This window comes from Nilaparvata lugens, chromosome 6, assembly GCF_014356525.2.
Source record: "Nilaparvata lugens isolate BPH chromosome 6, ASM1435652v1, whole genome shotgun sequence".
NCBI classification, from domain to species: domain Eukaryota; kingdom Metazoa; phylum Arthropoda; class Insecta; order Hemiptera; family Delphacidae; genus Nilaparvata; species Nilaparvata lugens.
Window position 1 is genome coordinate 20,373,890 of NC_052509.1, and position 26,528 is coordinate 20,400,417.

Consider the following 26,528-nt stretch of genomic DNA (forward strand, 5'->3'; position numbering starts at 1 on the left):
ACTGTAACTAATCAACTACTGACAACTGGAAAAGAAGAATTATTTGAGATACTTCTTGTTTACTCTGGTACTGCTCCTAGCAAGTGTGTCCTCCGAACGCGCTCTGATCTTGGTTGAACATTCCCCCCAATGACTTATGAAACGGCTTCCCCTATCGACCGAGGAATAGTGATAGATCATTTGAATTTGTAGGTACAAATCTGATATACAACGTATAACACATGTATGTATACACAATATGTAATGTATAACATATTATAATAAATGCGACCAAAGCTACAATGTAAACCTTGTTTAAAAGTAAGACGAGGGTAATCTATATCTAGGTGATTTAAAAAGGTTGATTGAGATTCTGAGTATTTTGGGATGCTGAGGGAAATTATGACCCAAGTCCATTTCTCCCTAGGTGGGTCACGTTCGAACAGTGGGGGAATTCTACGGGGGTGAAAGGGAAATTTGGCTTTGTGGGGCAGGGAAACTCACGCGTGGCATCGTGGCGCTACGGGTCGTCTCAGTGAGATATTAGGAGCAGTCGTCGCCGTGTCGCCCAATTCCGTTTCAGACGTCGCGCGGGGCGGAATCGGAACGTTGACGCGCGTATTTTGAGAATCGCGTGATTTTCACCACAACTCGCCGAGCTGAGGGAAACAGGCTGCTGACAGTTCGATCTCTCTTTGCGTCAAATCTACAACCTTCGAAGTTGTTTCATACCACTTAATAACTGAAAGTTTGAACTCTTCACTCGGAAGACAATTGTATTTTGTAAGTATAGTAATTTCCTATTACATAAATGAGCTCCATAATAATAGAATAATAATTATATTCAAGTGTCTGTGATAACTTCCTTTTTCTTGTCTATTATTTCGGCAATTTACAAGAATATTCTAGTCAATTTGAGCTTCAATTGTATCTTATTTCTTGAGTATTATTATTATTGATAATGAAAATCAGGTACCTAGTTCCAACAAAATTAATTATCATCAAATTTTTAGAAGACTAAAGAATATACATTTTCAAATTGAATAGACTGTATTCAAAAATATGATTTCTGTATTATTTTTCTATGTGATTCAACATTGATGAATTGATGATTTTGAATCATAAATTGATTCACTATTAATAAATAATTAGCATTATTATATTGATTACAATTTTTCAAATTATGATGATGCTAACACTCAGTTATCAATTCAATTGTTTATTAAGGGTGGTCGTTGATTTTTATAAATGTTGGTTGTAGAGATTTGCTTTTCCACGTGTATCAGCGTTTAATGGTTAAGCCAGCTCTATCAGCAACGGATGAACAATCATGGTGATTACTGTAAGGTTTCTGTTATTTACACTACAAATTCATAATATTTCAGTCTGAATCACGAAATATGATTTGAAAACACTCTGCTATCATTGGTGTTTTCAAGTATCTCTTTTGATAATTAATATACCAAGCTTTATTCACCTAAGTCAAGCTTTTTATTTACTTTTCAGTTAATCTTGTTTGCGGCAGACTAATTATATTATCCTCTCTAGCTTTAGCCTTTTGATAAACTTAGAGTTGGAGATTGATTACAGGAAACAATTACATTACTAACTCTTTTCCAAGAAGTACCTCACCAATTTACCACCAGAATATATATTATATACATCATAGATAACGTGTAGAGTTTTTTTAAAATGGATAATTGAGAGTATGGAATTTTCTCATGATGGAAAATATCCATTAGCATTACATTAACAATCATCATCGTCCATTCGAATCGTAAATGATGATGTCAATCATAATATCAAATCAAATCGAAGTTTATTCATAAAAAACAATAATTACAATACAAAATAGAATACTATAACATTTAATACAATAAAAAATTAGGTTTTATGCATTGAATAATTTATTAATAGGCATAGACAATTCAATAAATAAATATTCACCCAACTTTAAATGATATTATGTTGGGTTATAAGTTAATGGTTGCATGTTGTGTGTGATAATTACAATTTACAAACTTCATTCAGTGATATAGGATTGAAGTTTTTATATTGAGATTAGTAAAAATTTTAAATACAAACAAAATTATGAAATTGGTAGATGAAAATTAATGTTCTATTAAGGATAATAATTAGAAAGTTAATTTGAAAAATGAAAAACTAGTAAAGGAAAAGAATGAAAAGTAAATAGTTTTAATTTTCACAGACTAACTAAATTCTCACAATTTCCTACACCAATGTCAAATAACCAGGACAATATTTTTTTCTTGAACTTCAGCCTATTGATTTCTTGCCTGATGTTAATTGGTATGTAAATTTTTGGTCCCAAATATATGTAGTTTCTTTGCTCATATGTAGTGTCATCCTTGCTACTATTAAATCCGTGTTTCTCTGCCTTGTTCGATGGTTATGATCTGCCAGTTTTAGTATGTGTTTTTTGTTTCTCCTCATTCTCGTGATAATAGCCTGGATTCAGAGTTGTTTTACACTCAATACTTTACAGTCCTTGAAAATAATGTTCGTGGGGAATTGATTCTCCTTAGAAACTATTATTTTTAGTATTCGTTTTTGAAGTTTATAGAGAGGTTCAATATGTATAAAATTCGTAGCTCCCCATATAATTATGACGTTTCTTGAAATTGATTGCACTAAAGAAAAATAAACCGTTTTTAATGTCTCATAGTTGAGGATTTTACGGAGTTGATAGAATTTGTAGAGAAGTTTCCTGATCCGGGTAATTGATAGATTAATGTGCTTTTCCCATTCAAATTTGTTGTCCACTATTGTTCCTGACTATTTTATACCTTCCCTTATTCGTTTGACAAAATAATAATCTTATTAGGAAAAGAGTCAATTCCTCATTATTTTCATTTTCACATCTATATTTTATTTATTCATTAACTTGCACAACAACCAGTTGTCAAGTAATACTGTGAGAGGGCAAACAGGTGAACCTTTCAATTTCCCCCCCCCCAAATCTTTCAATTTAAACTTGAAATAAGGTTAAATCATTATTATCACAATTCTCTGTTCAAAAATATTTATGCTTGAAGTTCAGAATTCAGAACGATTGAATGAACAATATTAATGAAATACACAATTAATATTATGCATTGAAAAAATGTTGTTTGTAATAACTTGCTTTGAGAACACGTATCATAATAACTGTTATTTTCCAATCATTATTAATTTATCATTGATTATCATGAACAATATCCAATGAAAATGGGATTTTACTAGATGAAAATATCACCGTTGTTTGCATACCTGTTTGAAATAACAATGCCTGTCAACATTACCAAATATGACTAGTGGTATGTTGTTCAATTTATTAGTAAGTTGTAACATTCCGTTCATATGAATTTATGAATGTAGAAAAGCTACGTGTTCGATTTTAATCAGTTGAATACAAACGATTGCATGCCGAATTGTGTGAAGCTAGTTACGAAAATATCGAACTTTATCTTCACGATATCCAGTGATTGAGAGTGATCCAATCACTATGATAATTATAATAATAATCATGAGAACACAGGTAGAATGTTGGCGTTATTAGCGCCGTCCCATCATTGCAAATTGCTGACGCTAGTAGTATTCATCCCACTATTCATTACATTTTCGAGCGAGAGGTAGAATACCCGGCCGACGTCCGAAGCAGGCACATTTTCATCAATGTAATGGATACGAGCATTTCATAGCGTTGTTCCTCTACCTGGAATAGATGTAATTTAGTATCAATGCTTTTCCTCAAATACAAATGTTCTGTTTAATTATTATCAGCAAATTCAATTATTCCGTTATCACTAATTTTATTACAGCCATGTCATTGGAGTGTCTGATTTAATTTTCGAAATAGTTGTTAATAACAAACAAAAGGAGAAGTAGCTACAATATTTTAGTTATTAGTTTAATCCAATTGTTTTATTACACCAAGACTATTTAAAAAAATATTTCCCAGTGATAAATCCACGTTTAAAACGTTTTCACTTTCCTCATAAAATAAGCAGAAAAATGTAATTCACGGTTGAATTGCGAATGCTTTTTTCCAGCAATTCTAAGAAACATTGAAGGAATTTGGGCAAAGAGTAGTGAAAAGTAACGACCCTTCAACCTTCCATGTTATACGTTTGCATGTGTGTGCCAAAGAAGACAATTTTGAATAAAATTTAGAATTTAGAAATAGGCCGGCACATCTAGAAAATACCTGAGTCTATACCTAATTCATGCAGGTGAACGGGCTAGAGTCAAGAAAACTTCAATTAATCTTGCCATGCCTGATTTAATAGGTTTATACTATAGAATAACACTACAATTTGAAATAATAGAAAAATACAAACAGCTTCAATAAACATTGGCAGCTAAAATCGAACAACAGAAACAACAATATCCTGTTACTTTGTTGACATTCTTCATCTGATTCGGGGGCGCATTACTATCCCCGTTTAGATAGCAATACGTCACAAAACCAAACAAGATCAGTCATAAAATAACCAATCAATTTCAACATGAAATTACTCAAGAAAGAAAAAAAAACGTTGAACCCAAATTTCGTCGATAGTAACCCATATAACCCATTTCATAATAATTTTGAATCCCCACTTTTTATTGACATTCTCGAATGAACCTTTGTTTCACTACACTGCACTTTCGTTGGTTTGTACGTTGCTTTATCGTCGGGGTTACAGTACCTTGTTTTTGGCGGTGAGCTTTTACCGGTTGAATTTGGCTTGACGGCGACGTCCTCTTACGTCCCTAGACCTGTCGTCTGAACGGGTGTCTTGAAGCGGTTTTACATAAAGTTGCGGAACCAAAGGGGTGGTAGTACAAGAAGTTGGTTTGGGGACACACATGAACCGCTGTAAATAAATGTATTACAGCATTAATTTCTAACTCTTCCTACAATTCATCAAAAGCTAAAACAGGAGTTTATTCTGTTATTTAATTTAGATTTTATCTTGACGTTCTGATTTCCTTCTCAAAATTTAACAGATTTAAAACAAATTTACTTGCCAGAGTGTCATTAATCTACAATGCAACTTTATGAAAACACTCGTAATAAATTAATATAATGCTTTTAGAAAAATGAATACTTCATTAATTATGATGTTAACTTTTATGATATTTTTCGTTTGGTTTGCGAAATCAAATATAATTTTTCATATAGTAGCTCGGCTAGTATTGTTGGAAACTTGTGCGCTAGCCAACATTTATTTTATTTATTATTTATGAACTTTAGGACGCAATCCAAGTGTAAATAACGGGCATTCGCCCAAAACTGCTCAGAACCTTAATTAAAAATGAACATTCCAGAGTTTATGATTTGATTTACCTACAAATACAAGTCCAAAAACTAGTATCAACTGAAATTATGAATTTATCACCTAATAAAACAAGACACTTATAACACAATAAAAGAAAAAAAATATTGAAAATTTCACTTTAAGGAAAGATAATGTTTGCCTTATAAGATTCACCTTAATTAAATAAAATTAGTAGACACATAGAAAATAATTTAAATTGTATTAAAATTTGAACATTCATTAATATTAATTTCCTGGAGAAGAAAAACTTTCTTCTTCATCGATTAAGATTTCTATCATAAAAAATTTACTAAATCATTCAAAAGCCTTAATGACATAAGAAAACAGAGTCTGAAAAATATAAATTAAAAAAATGTCATAAACTCAATATGAACAATTCTTAAAAGTTTCATTTCAATTTAAAGGCTATCTTCCTGACTTTCAGCAATACTCTACGATAATATATTTCCAGAAACAATAACTCAAATGTAACGTAACTGAAATCTTTCTATACTTCTTTAGAAAAAATTTATAAGTATCTTCCATCACTAATAAAATCAAAAGGATTATTCTCAATCAATATTATTAACTTGAAAAATAACAGGCTTTGTTGATAAAATCTTTTGATTGAAGTTTCACTTAATTAATTATATTTTAACCTTAGTTTACGTACTTTAGCGGTTATTTGAAGAAACAATTATTCGTACATGATGAAGAAACACAATTAAATCTTTCAGGACATGGCACTACTAGTAAATTTAAACATTAATAAAAAATAAAACTAGCTCCTACATTAACTAAAAATGATATAAACTCATAAACTTGCCCAAAAAGGGCGAAACATAATGACTACATCTTTACTCTCGTAGTGCTCCTAGCAAAGTGTCCTCCGGAACGTAATCTGGTCTGTCGGCTGGGGAATCGCCCCACTACTGTATTTAGAAACAGGTCTCCTATTGGGCGAAAGGAATCAATTTGACCAATCGTCGCGTGGCTTCTACAGCCTTTGGACCAAATAGTAACTGCAAAATCGGTAGTTTGTTATAATTTCAATGCTTGCTGTTTTCCAACTTATCGCATTTTATGTCGCGACAAGAAGGCTAAGTTTTAGAGATAATTCCATAATCTACATTCCTCGACGACTCGGAGCCACAATTTTTAAATATCTATCATGGGAAACTCGAAGTCATGGCCGTTCATAATACAGAGAGAAAATAATTTATTTCGCTAACTCACAATAATGGCTCTAGTCTATTGCGTATTAAATTTACTATAATAACTTGGGAAAAGGCCTGAATTAAAGACAGTGCCCGGCACACTCCCCTTCCTTCCGGTGTGAAACACGCAAAAAGAAATCTAATCAGGATATGTTACCATAGAGGCATTCTGTATGATTTGGAGAGTCAAATTTCTGGATTGATTGTAGGATCCAATTTGAAGCGGGCCCTCTTCAAAAGAAATCTCTTTAATCATTCCGAAATTCAGCAAAATGTATAACTAATTGAGATTTGTGGCAAGAGTCTTTAAAACTGTGGCAAGAGTCAGGACAAAACAATATGGACGTGTCCACCTTTTAAGTAGGTACTAAAGACGGACCGAGTATAATAATCTTGAATACTTCAATCACTTCATTGAATCTCTGGTTATTTTCTTGGCAAACTCTAACAAGGGAAAACGTTTAAAAGACATCATAGTTTTAATTGGTCCTATGTTACTCTGCTGTTGTAAAATATGGAGTACGTTGATTATAATAGTAAAGGATGAAACTTTTTCACTCTGCTGAATGTATTGAAATCTAACTATCATTACTATAGAGTTGAGAGTGCAATATATTTTTAACAATATAAAGCAATTCAGTAGGCAATACTATTCTACATCGACTACGATTCAAAGATAATAATGGTTGAAACTGCAACGCTAGCGAGCCATCGGAGAGCAATGACACACGCTTGATGTACATTCCGTAGCTATGAAAATTTCTATCCATTATTGTATTCCAGCAGGAAATCTCTACCACTGAATTATATTAGTGAACTAAAATGGATTCAGTTGAACTGAATAAACCTAAGATAAGATTATAATTGTATTAATCACGGAAGGTAAACTAATAAAGAATAGGGATATCAACAAAATAATATGAAATATAAAGCGAATAGAATATAAAATATGAGGCCTTAGACATTATCCTTATTATTTTATGAATGAGAATATATTTTATCTATATGTACTAACTCCTAACTATGTGAATGTATAATTCTTAACTATGAATGGATGAGCATTAAGCTATTGAAAATGGGTATAGTATAGAATATTATGATAAATCGTCTTATGCTAAATAACTTATTATTATTATTATTATTATTATTATTATTAGAGACATCATTTACATACATAGTATTATGACTGTTGATGACTTCAAAAATTGATAATCACCCGATTTGCCAAACAATCAATTATCTACTACCGTGAGAAAACTGTACAATTATTTCATTTACCGCGAGTATGCAGCCGATCAATGAAATAAAATTAAACCTAATTCACCTACCTAAATATATTTAATATTACGAAGTTAATAACATAATTTAATGACTAATCTAGTTGCGCAAGTTATTTACATTCCGGAATTTCTTCTATATACATTATATTGTCACGTAACAAAATCTTTGACTAAACCCTTCATGAACCCGTAATGAATCCTTATAACAAAATACGGTAAATATCTTTATCATAACTCTTTTTCTCCTTTCTCCTTCTCATTCATTAGGAATCATCTCGTTGAGTGTATAGAGACAAGGCTATAGAGTGGCGCCATACTCACAAAAACTTATCCAATTATAACTCACGACAAAAAATCTTGTCTTCAATAGACTGATCTGTTTCCTATTTTTCAACATGTTTCAAGCGTGATTTTGCATTATACCATTCCAGTAGGAAAACCTCCACGACAGAACGCTAGTCAAAACAAAACAATGAGTGCTAGGTTTTAATCGACAATTATTTTATACTTCGCTTGTCACTAGAGTATTGTAATTTTCTCACTGCCTACAACTTCAACTGGATAAATTGACTCGACAGCGATCATGGTTATTTATCTCAAACTCAAAGTACGTGACATTTTCTCTAAACACTGGAAGAATAATTCTCAAGGCATGATTTAATAATAAGAAAATTCAACTGGAACAACTATCTTAACATTGGACTGCAACTGCTTGACTTCTGATTATCAACATTATGAAATTTACCAATACATTAACACATTAATAGACTACTAATACACTATTACTGATTCACAAGTTCACTGACATTTCCAACCTTACTGGAGCCTCACATAATTATTTCTCAACAATAAACTTCATATTTAACTAGATCTCAAAACATCCCAACTTGGAAAACTTGATTGCAATTTTACTATTCATCATTAAAAAAAATTTATCATTTCATTAAAGATTTTCCTATTTTTTTTTATTTATTAATTATTTTTGACTACTTATCTCCAAAGGGTCCTACTACTGTTAATTACCTCAATTTAATTTTCCCAACAAAAATTCTATTTCCTTTTTGACCCGAATTTTCCTACATATTTCTACTTTCATATCCCCAATTAAATTTTTAATCAACCTTTCAACTCTCAACTACAGAATAATTTAAACTCATGCTTAACTCAAGAGATTTTCCCTTTTCATTTCAAATTCAACTAGAAGAATTTCACTGTTAATTTTATTTTAATTTAACCCGTTCAGTACTGTTCCAATATTTATTTATACTTTCACTGATAACCATTTTAACATTACCTAGGTACTCGAAAAGGTTTCTCTGTTACCTATTTTATTTGTATACCTGAACTAATCACTTTAAATATTCATTGTCTAAAACCTTCAATTTTCGTTACCATACCAAATTTCTAAGCAACTTTAAACTCAATAATACCCCTTTTTTTTACCAATTTTTACTTGTGTTTTTGCGGCTGACTTTCCTACCAAACATTAACGAACCTTTTGACTGGGCTTCCCTAAACTGCATTACGCTGATTGTTTTCCTTACAATCACTACGAAGACTCACTAAATATTCTAGATTTCGGTTTACGTTATTCTACTGACGAGCCCCATAACTCTCGAATGAACCAGACCGTTTACTAGATACAAAAAAAATCTTAGCTCACACCATCTTCGGTGCCTTTCGCTAAAATTATACAATTCCACCGTACAAATTTGCAAGGTTAGTCACAGCTAGATTCCTTGATTTGTTACATGGACAACTTTCGGGCAGTGCTCCGTTCTCTCTGGACACGGGCCTACACTCGCGCCTATTACCTAAATTCAACAACAACACACATAGGCAGGACATCCCCTTGTCCTCCTCTAAATCTTGAGTCTCAACTAAACAAAAAAATTCCCCACAGTCTACAGGACACGTCATCAACACAACGGATCTTTACACTATCACTAAGCATGCCTACCGCAAAAATCACACCTAAAAGAAAATATTTCCAATAACAAAACTGATTCACCTTTCCGAGAATAAACATTACTGATAAAGGGACTTAACAACCTCATCTCAATCAACTTATTTTTATACAAATTCCCAAGGATTTGATCATCGTTTCAACTTTAATCTACAATATCTAATTATTTAGTTTAAACATCTCAAGGCCAAAACTACTCATCAACTTTTCAAAACTACATATCAACAATAACTAATAAAACAGTTTCCTATTTATTCTCTGATTACCTTCGATCTACCTAAACTTATTAAAAAAATTTCCAATTTTCCTCAAACATTCTCCCATAATAATTTCCGAATTTTCCTAATTTATTTGGGTTGACCTTTAAAATCTCAATATTCCCTTTCACTACTACTATAATGATATTCAACTACCAGACGTGAGACCAGAATACGTACGTTGACATCACAATAATTTCTATCATCATTCACGGAATTACAGAATGCAAAAAATTTTATTCAGCACTTAGAATCAGTTGTTTCTCACATATCCTAGTTTCTTCTACTCATTTTTATTCTAACGTTAAACCTTTAATTTCTCAATGATCGATTTCAATATGAAGTTTCAGAATACTTTCAACTTAAGCATCAATGATACTTGACTTTATCTTTAAGCACTTCAAAAGATTTTCATTTTAATGGATTTACTGAACTTAATAACTTCCCTATTTCATCTACAATTATTTAAACATCAGAAAAATTGGAGTAGCAACTATAAATTATTCATTCAACTCCAAACCCAAAATATTGACAGTTAACACGTTCACAGAATGAATTATTAAGTATAGACTCAGAAAAATTGATCTAGTATTATTAGAGTAAGTTATGAAAAATTTAATTTTTTAGAAAATTTGAATTCCAGAGATTTAAATATCTCTAGACAGCAGAGTCGGCGCAGTTGTGTACCAAAGAAGACAATTTTGAATAAAATTTAGAATTTAGAAATAGGCCGGCACATCTAGAAAATACCTGAGTCTATACCTAATTCATGCAGGTGAACGGGCTAGAGTCAAGAAAACTTCAATTAATCTTGCCATGCCTGATTTAATAGGTTTATACTATAGAATAACACTACAATTTGAAATAATAGAAAAATACAAACAGCTTCAATAAACATTGGCAGCTAAAATCGAACAACAGAAACAACAATATCATGTTACTTTGTTGACATTCTTCATCTGATTCGGGGGCGCATTACTATCCCCGTTTAGATAGCAATACGTCACAAAACCAAACAAGATCAGTCATAAAATAACCAATCAATTTCAACATGAAATTACTCAAGAAAGAAAAAAAACGTTGAACCCAAATTTCGTCGATAGTAACCCATATAACCCATTTCATAATAATTTTGAATCCCCACTTTTTATTGACATTCTCGAATGAACCTTTGTTTCACTACACTGCACTTTCGTTGGTTTGTACGTTGCTTTATCGTCGGGGTTACAGTACCTTGTTTTGGCGGTGAGCTTTTACCGGTTGAATTTGGCTTGACGGCGACGTCCTCTTACGTCCCTAGACCTGTCGTCTGAACGGGTGTCTTGAAGCGGTTTTACATAAAGTTGCGGAACCAAAGGGGTGGTAGTACAAGAAGTTGGTTTGGGGACACACATGAACCGCTGTAAATAAATGTATTACAGCATTAATTTCTAACTCTTCCTACAATTCATCAAAAGCTAAAACAGGAGTTTATTCTGTTATTTAATTTAGATTTTATCTTGACGTTCTGATTTCCTTCTCAAAATTTAACAGATTTAAAACAAATTTACTTGCCAGAGTGTCATTAATCTACAATGCAACTTTATGAAAACACTCGTAATAAATTAATATAATGCTTTTAGAAAAATGAATACTTCATTAATTATGATGTTAACTTTTATGATATTTTTCGTTTGGTTTGCGAAATCAAATATAATTTTTCATATAGTAGCTCGGCTAGTATTGTTGGAAACTTGTGCGCTAGCCAACATTTATTTTATTTATTATTTATGAACTTTAGGACGCAATCCAAGTGTAAATAACGGGCATTCGCCCAAAACTGCTCAGAACCTTAATTAAAAATGAACATTCCAGAGTTTATGATTTGATTTACCTACAAATACAAGTCCAAAAACTAGTATCAACTGAAATTATGAATTTATCACCTAATAAAACAAGACACCTTATAACACAATAAAAGAAAAAAAATATTGAAAATTTCACTTTAAGGAAAGATAATGTTTGCCTTATAAGATTCACCTTTAATTAAATAAAATTAGTAGACACATAGAAAATAATTTAAATTGTATTAAAATTTGAACATTCATTAATATTATTTTCCCCTTATTTGCTATCAGGAAATCTCCCTTTTGTCATGGGTCATTATTTTGCTGTCATGCAAAGTAAGGGATCCTTAGCCTGTAGTAGATTGATACTTAAAACTACTCACACGAAGATGTTCTACTCCAGTGAGTTACCTGTTTTTAATTGGTGCTACGGTTTTCCTTGATGATTCTGGCAAGTTGATTAGGATCATAATTATTATGTTACAACAATATCAAGATGCAGCTTGTGCAATTCTCCTGATGTGGGACCAATGCATGATTTAGTAATCTCGTGTAATCAGTTGTTATCCTGTGTTGATAATTATCATCAACTGATTGTGATTACGAGTCATCATAAATTGAATACCATTATTCAGGTATTCAAGGAGCGTGATCTCCTTAGAGGAAACAGTCGATTACTGATAACACATCAATCAGTTGCATGCAGGTTTGTTAAAACAAGCCGAACGGAGCAATTGGACGTCAAAGTGTCAGTCAGTCTGAGCTGAGGCCAACATTATGCATGCATCACTGTAATCGCATTGTAATTAATATTAATCCTGTACGATTGAATTGAGTTGATATTGGAGATCAGCAGTCAGAGTGCACACTAGGAATGATTATAACCGTTCAAATTATAATTACAGATTATATATTCGACGCCCACCTTATCACAAGTGCAGAGTGATGCTTCTAAATTGATGATGGCTTACACATCTGCATTTCCAGTCATATCAGGCACAGGAGCCTGTTTTATGAACATTTAGAAATCCCTCGACACATAACCAAGCTACCCCACACTAGAACTCATAACAGGACTCATCGTCAAATTACTTTAAATGTTTCACAGTATGGGTAGCTTTACCCTGAATCACATGCAAATTAAAAATCTAGTTTTGCATGATTTATTCTCTTTGAATAAAAAAATATATATAACTATATCACCATATAAGCATATTGTTTGTAGAAACTACATACTTCTCACATACAATAATTTATCGTGTTCCCAAACACAACTGAAGCCTTCTTCCCAAATATCAAAGTAAAGTTGTCCAGTGTACTATGCACAATTTACTTCTTATTCGGTAGTATGCCCAACTTTGGAATTCTCTGTGGAATTCTTCAGAAAGCTCAGTGGAGAATGTGAATAGTGCAACTACAACAATCAGTGTGTATTTCCGATTGTCGAACATAGAGTTCGAACTCGAGATAGAGTCCAGACGAGAGAAATAATAAAGCAAGATTTTATTTTTGAAAAGGAGAAGGTCATTGATGAAAAAGTGGTTGTCAAGTTGTTTACGTATTAGCTCCAGCGTAGAATTTGATCAAAAGTAGTAACTGATGCGAGTTTTGTCAACAGCTTCTTCCTTAGATCACACCCTGGATGAATATTAGCGATTGGTTGACATTGCAATGCTGAGTAGTTGCATAGGCTGTGGAGCATTACACGTGTAAAGGTCAAGTTCAGTAGGGGATCAATCCAAGAACTTATGTTGAGTTTTAACTCCCAAGGATCAAATCTCTTCGAATCGATAAGTGAATGTTTTCTGCAGGAATACAAACATCTCATTCTCTTGCTCTGAGATAAATAGGGATGGGTCCCAACCTTTGTTAATAATATTCTCAGAATAATATTAAATCATGTTTCCTCAACAAGGATGAATAATGGAATAGAGAGTACTGGCTGACCTTTAACCTTCAAAATGAAATCTCTAGAATGCAATTCAAAAAGTAAGCTGAATCATTTTCTCGACACAGATACAGATTTCTTTCATTTGATGCAATGAGATGGCTCAGACTAGTCTAGGTGAACAAGAGCATAGTGAGCCCTCTGAAGAGCTCAAACTTCACAGAGTGGAAAGGGGTATATTCAAATACACGTGCAAATTATAGATTATTATTATTTAAGTCGTCACGAGTCCTCCAGAAGTCAAGTTGAACGTTGAAAAAGATTAATAAAGAAACTAGGAAAGATGAATTGCTTATTGGACTTTTCTATTCAAGAGAGTCAAGAGAATCCGGTTCTCAAACTTTGCATGTTTTTCATCTCATAAATTTTGCTAATCGATTTCGAATTCTGATCACTCTTTTCCGCTTCCAAACAATACGATGCCTTGTCCAAATTAATAGTTTGTCCTCCTTCTCGATTTCATCGAATCGTAACTCATCCAAAAATTCTCTCTTTCTTTTGAAATCTAAACTTATAATTGGAATCCTTTGATTCTGTCAGCTCTCACTGAGAGTTGAGTTGAAAAATTCCACTCTTACTTTGAGTATCAAGTTTCCAGTTCCAGCACCTCCGGATACTAACGGGGACTGCTTTTCAAAGCTCGTTTTGACCTTGTTTTCTGCCCGATTCAACTCGGATGCTTCCTTGTCGTCCAACTTTGAATTCTTTAAAAACTTTCAGCTGGATTTCTCGACGGATTTGATTTGTTCTCTGGATTTGCTGTTCACTGAGAGATTTATCGTCCTGAAAGATTTAAATTCAGAAGAAAAGGAAGTTGGGCTTCTGGATAACTCGGAAATCTATCCTGGGCGAAATTTATCATTGCAAAACTTATGAGAAAGCCTGAAGTGATGGAGGCTGCGAAGATTGGATAAATAAATGATCGCATAAATTTATGAATGATTACAGAGAATGGATGAATAATGGAAATTAACGGATGAAAGCATGAATGCTCTCATTCTCATTTGACAATTAATCGTAGATCTGAACAGATGAAGATACCAAAATAGAAAAAGTGATTGGGCATATCATAGACATTTGAGTCCCACCTCCCATGAAACAAGAAATTCATTCTTAGGGGGCCTCCCCCATCTATTTCGTACAACCAAGTGTTCTCTGCTCTAAAAGGTGTCGTCTTGGTGATGGATAGAAGGTATTGCAGTGGAATCTAGTAGATTCACCAGAGTAGTGAATTACTAGTAAATTTGAGTAAAAAAGAAGTTGTTTATCTGACTTGAAAGTTTCAAATACAAACATTACAAATAATTGTAAAATTTGAGAGAAGAGCAGGTTTGGGCTGAGCCTGTTGCTCCCTCCAAGTCATTTCTATTTGATTTGTTATTGTTCCAATAAATAAATAACAAGACAAAACAAACAAAAATAACCAACGTCCCCATCATTATCAAAATGCACTTTTTCGCTCTCCTAATTTCGAAAAACTGCATTTTAATTGATTTACCATGCTCATGTGTAATGAACGGATGCTCGGATGGTGTTCGGAAGAAGAATTCGGACGCTTTTACTCATAAAACTTGCATCTTAATTGACGTGAGAGCCATTACAGATGGGTTGCTGTACAATAACGGGGCCGGATTCATGGTTACCATAAAGTAGAGGGTGGTCTGGACTTCACTACAGGCAAGCGAGTATGTTTCGCATACGCCTGAATAGGAAGTTATGACCATGAAAGGGGTGTATTCATATATTTGTATGTTTGTGTTCTATCCTCTTCCTGTTCACTTCCTCTTTGTATTTTGTCCATTTTCACCCTCTCTCTCTTTTCCTATATTATTCCATCACTATCTCCTTCCACCTACCTCAACTCTCTATTTTCTCACCCACCTATCTCCAATTTTGTTAACTCATGATTTTCTTAGCCTCTTGTAATTTTCTCCCAATTCTACTTGTTTTCCTTTCATTCGCTATTTTCAAATGAATTTTCTCTCATTTCCTTCTCCTAGAATAGAGGACTGCACCCTCACTCCACTCTCCTAGATCAAAATAAGGCAGTGATTCTATTCTATTCTCCCCCTTCCTTTTTTCTCTTTATATTCTTCTTCACCTTCTTCATCTCATCACTTATTTCTTAACTCCATAGTCTCTCTTCCTCACAATCTTAGTTCAAGTTTAATATCTTGATTATCTTATTCTTCTTTCATTCCCTTATTCCACCATTTATTTTTCTTCTTGTTTCATAATCTTCCTTTTACGACTTCCTTCTTCATCTCCTTCTTCTTTTCTTTCTTCTCTTTATACCCTGTTCCTCTTCCCTCTTCCTCATTCTTTTGTAACTGATCTCTTGTTTTTTAAGATACGTTTGAATATAATGTGTTGGTGGTGACTCGTTTCTTCTCTGTTTTGAGATATGTTTGCATATTGAGAGTGTGTGCGTGTGTGCTGGTGTTGGTGTGTGAGTACAGTGCGAGCATGGAGCTCCATTAATGTTTCCCGTTGTTTGATTAATTTTTCGTTTGCAGCGAGCGGCGTTATCAGTGACGTGTGGTCCAGTAGATTAAAGGCTCGGCTCGGCTCGGCCCATGGATGACTCGTCCCTCGCGCCACGGCGAGTCCCGAGGTGAGGCGAGCGAGAGAGATATGAGATGGACAAGAGAGAGTGAGAGAGTCAGTCACCGGAAGTGAGACAGCTGAGTTTCAAAAATGGCCGGGCATAAGCTGTATGCTGCCCTCACGCTAGCCTTACTCACTTTCGTGCATGGCCGATTGCGAAATACTGGTAAGTGATGCTCGAAAATTATTATATTTTGTTAATTTTGTAATTATTTCAAGTATCAAACTATCATCCATGTTCCAACGACAAGCTGTATGGATTTCGTAAATGTGTAGCTGTTATGAATGAACCTTGTTGTCAAACTACAGTGAAAATATCATAAAATACTACATCATTTCCTGTTATATAATGATCCATTTTCATTGACTAAATAATTTCCTCCTACTGAGCAGTGAATTATGATTATAGTTCTGCTATTACTTGAATTTATTTACCAAGAAAATTTGAATAACATGTTCAAATATAAATTTTTTATGATGGAGAATCATACGGAGTAATCCAAGTAACATGAGGTGATTGGTGTTTTTGAATTATTATAACACTAAAAATAGAATTGAAATAATTATTGGGATACGCGATGACACTTTTTTTCTCATCTCATCTTGTAAGGAATTCCATATCCAGGTGATCCATTGAAGTTCGAATACATGAATATGTGAATTTAATAATCATAAATTCAAGAGTTGGAGAATCTCAGAAAATCCGTAATAACTAGCTTCCAGATATGATGTGGCTAATAAGTCAATAATAAATACTTCATGAGTAGGCGAAGTCGTTTGGAGTTTTTCACTTTCTGAACACACACGAAAAATTGTAGCAACGCAAAAAATCGCTCAATACATCAATCTCCATCAGTTATCTTCTTCGTTATTTCCGGCGCTGGAAGGGATCGTGGAGAAACTTTCGAGTTCCTTAAAAGTTGAAGCAGATTGATGGAGATGTCTATAACAAGCAGAGCAGAGAGTATTGAAGAACAACTCTTCGTAACTGTCAAAAGCCACTCCGTTAATCACCCGACTTGCGCCAACCAGGCTAACTATAAAAGAGCGATAATGTGATGCTAATATTACTCCTCAACTTCCCAAAACGCGCTCATATTGACAATGAATCATTCGGAAATTCAATACAGCAAGTTATTACGAAAATTCGTGCTATATTATCAAATCAATCTTCGTCACAGTAGCTTTGATGGCACACAATTCTTGAGAACAGTTTTCACTGTAGATATTCATCAGATTACTGATTAGATTATTTTGACTTTATGTTTGATTTGATGGTTAGGTAGTCAGATTTGAGATGATAATTTGGCTAATCATTTTTCGTTACTGCTTGTCAACTGAATTATAGACTCATATACGATAAAATGATTAATTTTTCATAAGTATTGTAGTTCAGATATTTCCATGTGTATTTATTCTACAAAGCTGAATAAGAAATAAGTAGGCTACTATTCTCCCATACCATATGCTACTTTGTCAATAAAGGTTCAGTCAACACAGAATAAACTTCAGAAAGGTGGTTGGATGAGGGAGTTTAGATGAATCAGTCAGTAAAGCCAATATGACTCCGTGGACAATCATGATGGGAACACCACCAGTCAATATAGTTAAATTCAATGAATCTATGAGATTCTTGTTAATACAGTGCTGTTATTTCAATGAGAGAAACGGGAAAATTGTGGAATTCAGTGTTGAACATCAATGTAGCGTGATTGGATAGGAATCAACTCACAGATATTTTCCTTCCGATTCTAAACGATTTACTAGCTCTATTCGTTTCCTAATTGTATCAGTATGAATGAAAATGTTTCGATTGAGAATGGAAGATAATGAAGAGAGTCCAAATATATTGAAGAGAATTCGAAGATATTAAAGATAATTGGAAAATAATGGAGATAATAATAAAATGATGAAAGAGACATGTTTCTATTAAGAGTTTTTGTTTCCAATCTCGAAAAGTAATTTGAATAACATATTTCAAAAGATTTATTGAGATAACAAGTGCTAATAAATTATAATTGAAGCACCTTTTTGCAAAAAATGAACGATGAACTATTTTGGACTTCCTTGAGAATGATTCATTGGCAGCTCTGAATGATTCCGGAACTAGGATGAGATGAACACGTAATTCTGGAGGATAATTCCGGAATTGGAATGGGATGAAGACATTATTCTCGAAAATTATAAGAGATGTTCGACCTGTTCGTGGCCGAGTCATATATCTTGAAAGGACTCTGTGTTATAAATTCACTTCACACCACACAATAAACGAGCTTGATAAGAGGAGCGGCGAGATATACGAGCTCCAGCGACTCGAGAATAATGCTGACGTTAGATTCGGTTAAATTTGTCAGCACTCCCCATATAAAACATCAATACTCCCCATTCAACCAATGCTGACAGGAAGATGTGAATCTCACCACTGTCAAATTCACTATGAACTGTCAGCATTCCTCAAGTATTCTTCCCATTGCTTCCCATTCTACCGATGCTGACAGACTGAAGTGAATCTCATACTGATGCTGACGTTTCCGGCCTTGTAACATAATTTCCCTCTCGCAGTATCTCAGATCATGCCACCAAGATAATAATGTACTCACAAATTCACCATTTCCATTCACAAACTATGAACGTCATAATTGTTACATTCATTCACTCGTATAACATCCATACTGGTGATATGAATGGCCCGTAACTCAACTTTCATACACAATTTGGGCCACAGCAGTGCATTTCGTTTGAAAGTTCTTCACCGAAATTATCTCGTTCAATAATACATTTCTATTCACATGATAACCTGAAAATTGTGCGTGAATTATTTCATTATTCCAATGGAATCTTAAAGAGAGCCCAATGGAGCAGAACAATATTATTTGTCGTGGAAGTAAAGTTTATTAAATTTTATCGAAGTTTCTAGAGGGAAACTCTACACTCTGTGGTCGCGCTGATAAGCTATCGCTCAAAAGAATTGAGATTCATGCGCACTACTGTTGCACTACATGCCAACACTTTAGAAGTTGACTCAGATAAATCTCATTTATGAGTTGGAAAATCGCTTTAGGTGGTGCGGAACCAACCTGAAGCTTCAGGTCAAATAATTCTATCATAGTCATCATCATCATCATCCTTCTCATCACCCACTCACAAGCTCAGAGCTCATTTAGACATCACCCTCTGCCAATAAAAGGGTGCAGTTACATCTTGTGAGGAACTGATTCATCTAAAGATCAACAATACAAGATGTTTAGTCTCATTTAAATCCAATTGGTATTAAAGAAAGATTGATATTGACAGTCCATCAAAAGTGATAAAATTATCTTATAAACTAATTAACCACGGAAACGACCTCAATGTGATTCATTTTATAAAATAAATGTTTAGTATAGAATTATTGAAATGGAAAAATCTGTCGAAAAAAACTTACTATACAGAATATTTTCAATGAATCCAATTGTTTGATTTTTACCCAACCTCACAATTCAGTTAGTAGTAGTGATAACTCGTTGTCTGAGGAACAAACACAGTCAACCCTTTGTCAACCCCAATCTCTTGAACACGTATGGCTTGCAATTTGTCATCAAGTTGGCAAGTGAAAACAGCTTGCAGTGCTCATATCACGTACATGCCAGCTCCAGCCCCACTTGCAGCATCCTCACTCACTGGAATTCCAAAAGAAGCGACTGGAATTGGCCGGAGAAGACTGAAGTTTAGGTCTGGCAACTAAGTGAAAGTAGTTGCTACGGTCCTTAATTCGCAGCCGGGCAAGTAGAAACTTCACTTGGGTCAGAAGTTGCTCGGCTGGCGCTTGTGTTTTCGCTCCTATCACTTTCTTTCAACGGCTGCAAAAAGTTTCACTTGTGTAATTTTGTAGCAGCGAACCTGGTTGTAAAGTTTATGTGATATCCGGACTGGACCAGCACCGGCGAATGGCATCTTCAGGTTTAATTCAACGACTGCCCCAAACAAGGCCGAATAAAAAGTCAGTTGGAAGGGAAGGAGAAAGTCAGCTGAAAGGGATGGAGGACAGGAGAAAGCCAGCTGAAGAGCGTGGAGATAAGAATGAAGTATGGAAGAAGAGCTGCAAGCTCACTACAACTCACACCAAACACATTTTCCCTGTTGGTACTTTCTCCAACTTCCTCCACTAAGACCCGTAGAATAAATACATTAGATCTCTCATACCGCGCACAATCAAAGCCATCTCATCTCAGGTTCTGTTTCTCAAACTAAATTTTACTTGTGATTACGCTTCAGCAATCGCGTTACGTCGAGTATTAATTAGAATTTGCATTACACTTCTCCAACTCTTCTGTTGTGAGCATTGAGATTTAATCTGGTCTCGTTTCTGGCTGTTTAGAATTCAAATGGAATGTGATGTCCGGGTGATAATGGAATACTGAAGAGATTCTATCAGATGGGATATCCTATTTGAGATGTTAATACAGTATTAGACAGGAGATTAGTTTATTTGTTTTTACTTGAGGTATAAATTGCTATCCATTTGAAAACAGTGTTATAATTCTCTAAATTCTATGTATTACTACTACATCTCCTATAGTTTCTAATAGTTGAGTAGGTTAATTTCCGAAAAAAAATTATTTCATTTATTTAATTTGAATTAATTGAATTTCATATATTGTATTTTGAATACTATGCAAATTTTATCGATTAGATTGCTTCCATAAATAGAAACTTGGATAACACAGACACAACTCTCAATTTATGCGATCTTGGATCCTTTAGTCAACAGCGCTGAAAATACGCTAGTCTACTTTTACACAGACCAACAGTAAGTTAGTAGGAGTTGAAGCAATTATGTCATTGGAACGTGAAATTGGCACACTTGACTGATTTCTCTCTTTCGGTTCGCACGGCAATCCAAATCGGAATTGTCGCTGATTTACGCGGGAAAGTTTCCGGATAAATTTATTATGGAAAGTTTACTACTGATTCTATTCCTTTAAACTTTGTTTGAAGACCGAGAAATGTGTCTGTATCCACACACGTAACTTGCTCCTTCTATTTCCTCCACCTTCAAACTCTGTGAGGAGCTCTTCTCCTAACTTGTTCTATTCCTTCACTCAGCAAACTACCCTCAATCCCTCCCCTCCTCACCCATCACCTCATCTTGTCTTGTACCTCACTCAGTTAACTTGCCAACAACTCATCCGATGGCGTTGCTCTTATCTGGCAATAACTTTCAAATAAATTTGAACAGAAATTGGATTAAAAAGTTGTTATTGCTGATCTGGGTCACGTACCACACCATTCAAAACTCTTTGTTCCTGGTTTCTAAGTGAAAAATATAGTTTTTAAGATGAAATCAATGGGCGATTCAATAGTTGGAAACGTTTTCTACTGTATGATAAATTCAAATTGAGTAATGTGACAAAAACCTTTTTTTCGTGTCTTAGCAAACAGTCTCAATAATTTGATGTTATTACTTATTTTATTTCTAATTATGAAAAAGGGCACCGCTACAACATACATTAACAAAATAATGGTAGTGAATTGGGAATTTTCACAATGAGAGAAGTGATGCAAGTATATTATTTGTAGGGGAAATATGAATGCAAAAACTACATTAAACTGGACAAATATATTGGGACAATACAATTTTGGCTAGTTTCCATAGTTTCAGAAAGTAAAAGAAAGGAGACGGGGCCGCCGAAAACAATCGATGAACAGGTAGAAGTTCTAGTGACCCTTCAGTAGTCGCCTATTGTTATTGAATTTCGACATTTTCGTGGTCTATTGTTAAGGATTTCACTCCGAGGAATAAATTGGTGGACCAGACTGATTACAGGCATTTTCATCCGTAAACCAGTGGTAGCCTACAGTGATTGGATAAACACACACATTACCATCGTTTATAAGTACAAATTTGGTCAAACTAAGAACGTATTATTATTTTTTTTATAGATTACGTCTTTTCATACTACTTATCCTTACCTCCTATTATATTCAGTGTACATGATGAGACTAAATAGATGAGCTCGAACACACACGCCGTACGCTTTCCATAAGCTGATGCTATAATATTATATATATATATATATATATATATATATATATATATATATATATATATATATAATATATATATATATAATATATATATATATAATATATATATATATATTATATATATTCGATTATATGATTATTATATCCATACAAATAAATATAATACGCATCCTGATGAATAGTGCACTTGGTGTGTGTAACCACGAATTGTATGTAACTCAAGTCAGTCTGTATAAAGCGTTTGAGCAAGTTGAGTTTCATCAAATGAAACATTGGGAATAATTCAATATTAAGTACTTGATCACTGATCTAGATTCAATAATAAATTTCAGAAAATACAAGTAACAGATGTAGGGTGCAAAGTAATAGATGAGTCCCTACTAGTTAAAACTGCCTTCAAGAAAGCAGACGGGGCCACTTCGGCCACTAATGAGGGTAGTGAAGCGGATTCAGAGGACAGTAGAGTGTGATAGTCGAGAATTGCAGGATGAACCTTTTTGGAACAATAGCCCAGTCTACAGGTAGCGCGGTCCCATCTCGTTTCTTTAACTCGTTTCAGATCACATTTTTCTATTCTCTAACTGAATAAGTCTTATAGAAGAATAAAGCAGAAACAATCTATATGACAGATTAATCTCCATGAAATTGTGTTATACCATAGAGGAAAGATAGTACAAGTTGAGTATTAGTTGTCACTAGTAATACTATCCCTACCTTTATTATGCTAGAGTGGACAAAACTCAAAAATAAATGTCAAGTGATGCAATACTTATTACACTGTTCCAGATTTCACGCTTCCAACATTATCGCTTCAACATTAGATTGTTCGCTTTTGCACAATGTCACTTCAAGAATAAGTTATACAGACTTCCACCCGATTTATTCTTCAATCTAAAATATGGGACTACTACTGAGTAGACTGAGCTCATGGTATGATTAGTATGTATAGTAGATATGAACGCCAATGACATTAATTTATATGTGCCTCAGATCCTACACTTAGATGCTGGAAACCAGCGTCAAAGTTCATCCCGGAGCAGAAGTTCGTTTGTGAGTAGCGACGTCACCGGAGTCCATTCAGAAAATCAACATTGGCGCAAGTTTTTGATGACGTATAAACAGTGTTGACTTACCAATCAGCAGAGAGGTGTGAACCGAGGAAGTCCAGACTGCCGGTAACTTCCTGCTGTTAATCCCCAGGAACTAGGGAAGGCAACAGGATTGTCTCTGTTATGGTTTGACAGAGTTGGCCCAAATCCTTCCCCTTCATCCGACGTCTGCTGCTAAGCACATCAAAGGAGTTCCCAGCTGCCAGAAATTGAATATCAACTGAAGCCTCCTCCTCACTCCCTGCCTTACCCAGACATCCATTTGGAACTCTCTCGGGTTACCTGCCTGCCTTCCGCCTTTGTGAACTCGAACAAAGGCTCGCTTTCTTCCACTGCAAACTGCAAACACTTCTTCCTTCTTATTCAAACTCTCACTTGGGAATAGGAGATACGATGGGAGAGCAAAACATCATTCTAGCTGGAAACAATATTCCTATTCTGATGGATCTTTCACGGGTGAATAATAATAAGAAATCAATTATTCGGAAATTGAATATGTCATTAAATTGAAAAAATTGGTTCATTCCATTCTGGATGAATTGGAAACATCAATAATGACACTGATTTTGAGCGGTTTTTCGAATTGGTGCAAGACTCTTGGCAATCCTCTTCCACAATAAGGCTCTACTTTAAACCTTAATAATGATTGTTAAAAAGTGCTTATTGAGATGTTGACACGATGTAATTAGATATATATTATACACGGGACAACGTTCTGTACAGTAAGGCATTCATCTAAAAGTAATGTGAAAAAACGCATAATTTTATGACATAATTATACTGTATTTGGGTCAAAATGATTTTGAATTATTTCCTGAAAATCAATTTAAATATGGGCAAGTAATTGATAAATAATTGAGATTATTTCTCCAAAGAGTTATATTCACACCAGTAATCCCTCAACTGAATGGATATTAGGAATGAGTTAAATATTTGGGGGATACTTGACATGTATAGTTTTCCAGGCTCTTGAAGAGATTAAAAAAGTTAGGATAATTGACATAATTGGATGAATTGAGTTCTTAATAACATCAATACAAATAGATATAATCTATATGATGCTATCGATAAAAATTTTAATTTTTTAACTTTGTATTACTATTTTTTTGTGATTCAACTGGAAATCAACTAACAAACAAAAATCATTTCCAGGAGGAGCTAGCTATTGGAAGACAACTTGAATATTGATGATTTTCCCAGTTCAGAGCACAGAGAAAAGATCCTATCTTTCTCTTCCCAGAGAAAACCCTATCTTTCCTCTCTGTTCAGAGCTAGAATGTTATCTACCGGATAATTATTATTAATCCACGAATATCAATAATTTATGTGATGGAAATTTCATATTGACCTATCCTGCTAATTTGCTGATTAATAAATCCATCACTCAAATTTTTGTTGCAATTTGACCTTTCTACACTGTTCATCAGCTTGGAGAGATTTAGCTAAATGATAAGCTTATCTGTTTGTTCATTATGAATGTGAGTACTCTATTTGGTACAAAATCTGTGAATTGATTGATCACTTGATAAAAATTGAAGCGAAAACGACTGCTGTAGAATATCCAGTACTGAATCACTGAAATTCAGTATTGATTCATGATTCACTAGAATCGTGCATGAAATGTTATTGCTGCCAATGAAAAATAGGGTGTTATATCATTAGACGTCAACATGCAATACTATTCTGGGACTGTTTGTTTGAAAAAAGAATGAAACAGTGAGAGACGGAGATAATAAATGAGATACAGTTTTCAGCTCAGTGAGCAACGTTAAACTAATTGAAGCTTCACTTGTTGAATTTTTAATCAAATATCATCAGGCATTTGAACGTCTGTAGCGCGAGACGCTGTTCAACTTCAGTGAAACTGTTCTTCTCTCTCTGAAATCATCAGAGATTTTATTCCTTAATTGCTAATTAATCAACAGAAAAGCTACTTTGATGATGAAATTTATAGAGAATGAGACCGGCCTTGCACAGAATATTGTCTAACAGCCTGGAGAATTCCAGAAATCATGAATTCACATCTTGAAAAGAGATTTGCTTCTTCTGGAAAACAGAAAATTATTGATACAAATTTCAGATATGAATTGAATGTAAAGTGATTAGGCTATATAGCATACTTCTATCAGACTTTGTCAGTTGATAAACCCTTATCATCAAAAGAGCAGTTCAGAATAAATTCGTAAAATTTCCAACATTCAGTAGTCACTAGTAGCGGATTGATTCAACTTTCTCTGGAGCCATAATGATCATTATGAGTTATAAACAGTTCAAACTCATACTTTTCAACTTCAATTGAAATCTGAAACTAGCTCCCTTTATTATAGTGGAGCTAATAATCAATATATTCTCAAATTCGTGCTTTAATATGGATCTGTACACAGACTCGATTGATTTCATAGAATTTCATCATAATTAAAAGTCAATGTCTAATATTCACGGAAATAGATTGCTTAATTCCTGAAACTGAAGCTCATTTTCTCATCTCTATAATATCTCGATAAAAAGTGTTATCCTTTCAGGTATACACATTGAATACCTTTAATATGCACATTATGTTTGTGAAATTTTTTATATCCACGCAAAGAAATTTACCTGTATAATACTTTGCTGAATATCTGTACTAGAAATTTAAATTCTTCAGTGTACTTATTACGAGTATGTTCAACGGAATACATTTTTTATATTCCTCTCTCTCGCTTCCTCTTATTAGAGTTAGAGTGTCAATGGAAAGGATATTCTAGGACATCGTCTCCCAGGAATGAGCGCTTCTCTGTTCAAACACAGCGATAAATGTGGATCCCCCACCCACACCTATTGGTCACGTTACGCCTATAACATGATGGAGAGAGGGGCCCGAACCAATGGAATGAGGGGGCCATGATGTGGATACAACACGATATTATACTACCGTAGCTTTAAAATGCATTTCATCTCCTTCAATTCAATAATTTTTTTAGATCATACTTTGTATAATTTATTAGATTTGAATATGGGTTAGCTATTATG

At 34.0% G+C, this 26,528-nt stretch overlaps 1 protein-coding gene across 1 annotated transcript in view; it reads left to right on the forward strand.

Moving 5' to 3' along the window:
* Window positions 1-503: 503 nt before the first annotated feature.
* The window catches only part of LOC111046472 (locomotion-related protein Hikaru genki), a 245,283-nt gene continuing 219,258 nt past the window's right edge, over window positions 504-26,528 (forward strand). The window contains exons 1-2 of the mRNA XM_039430371.1: window positions 504-762; window positions 16,293-16,549. Coding sequence (XP_039286305.1) covers window positions 16,474-16,549 — 76 coding nt within the window. The 5' untranslated portion in view covers window positions 504-762; window positions 16,293-16,473. The remainder of the gene's footprint in view (window positions 763-16,292; window positions 16,550-26,528) is intronic.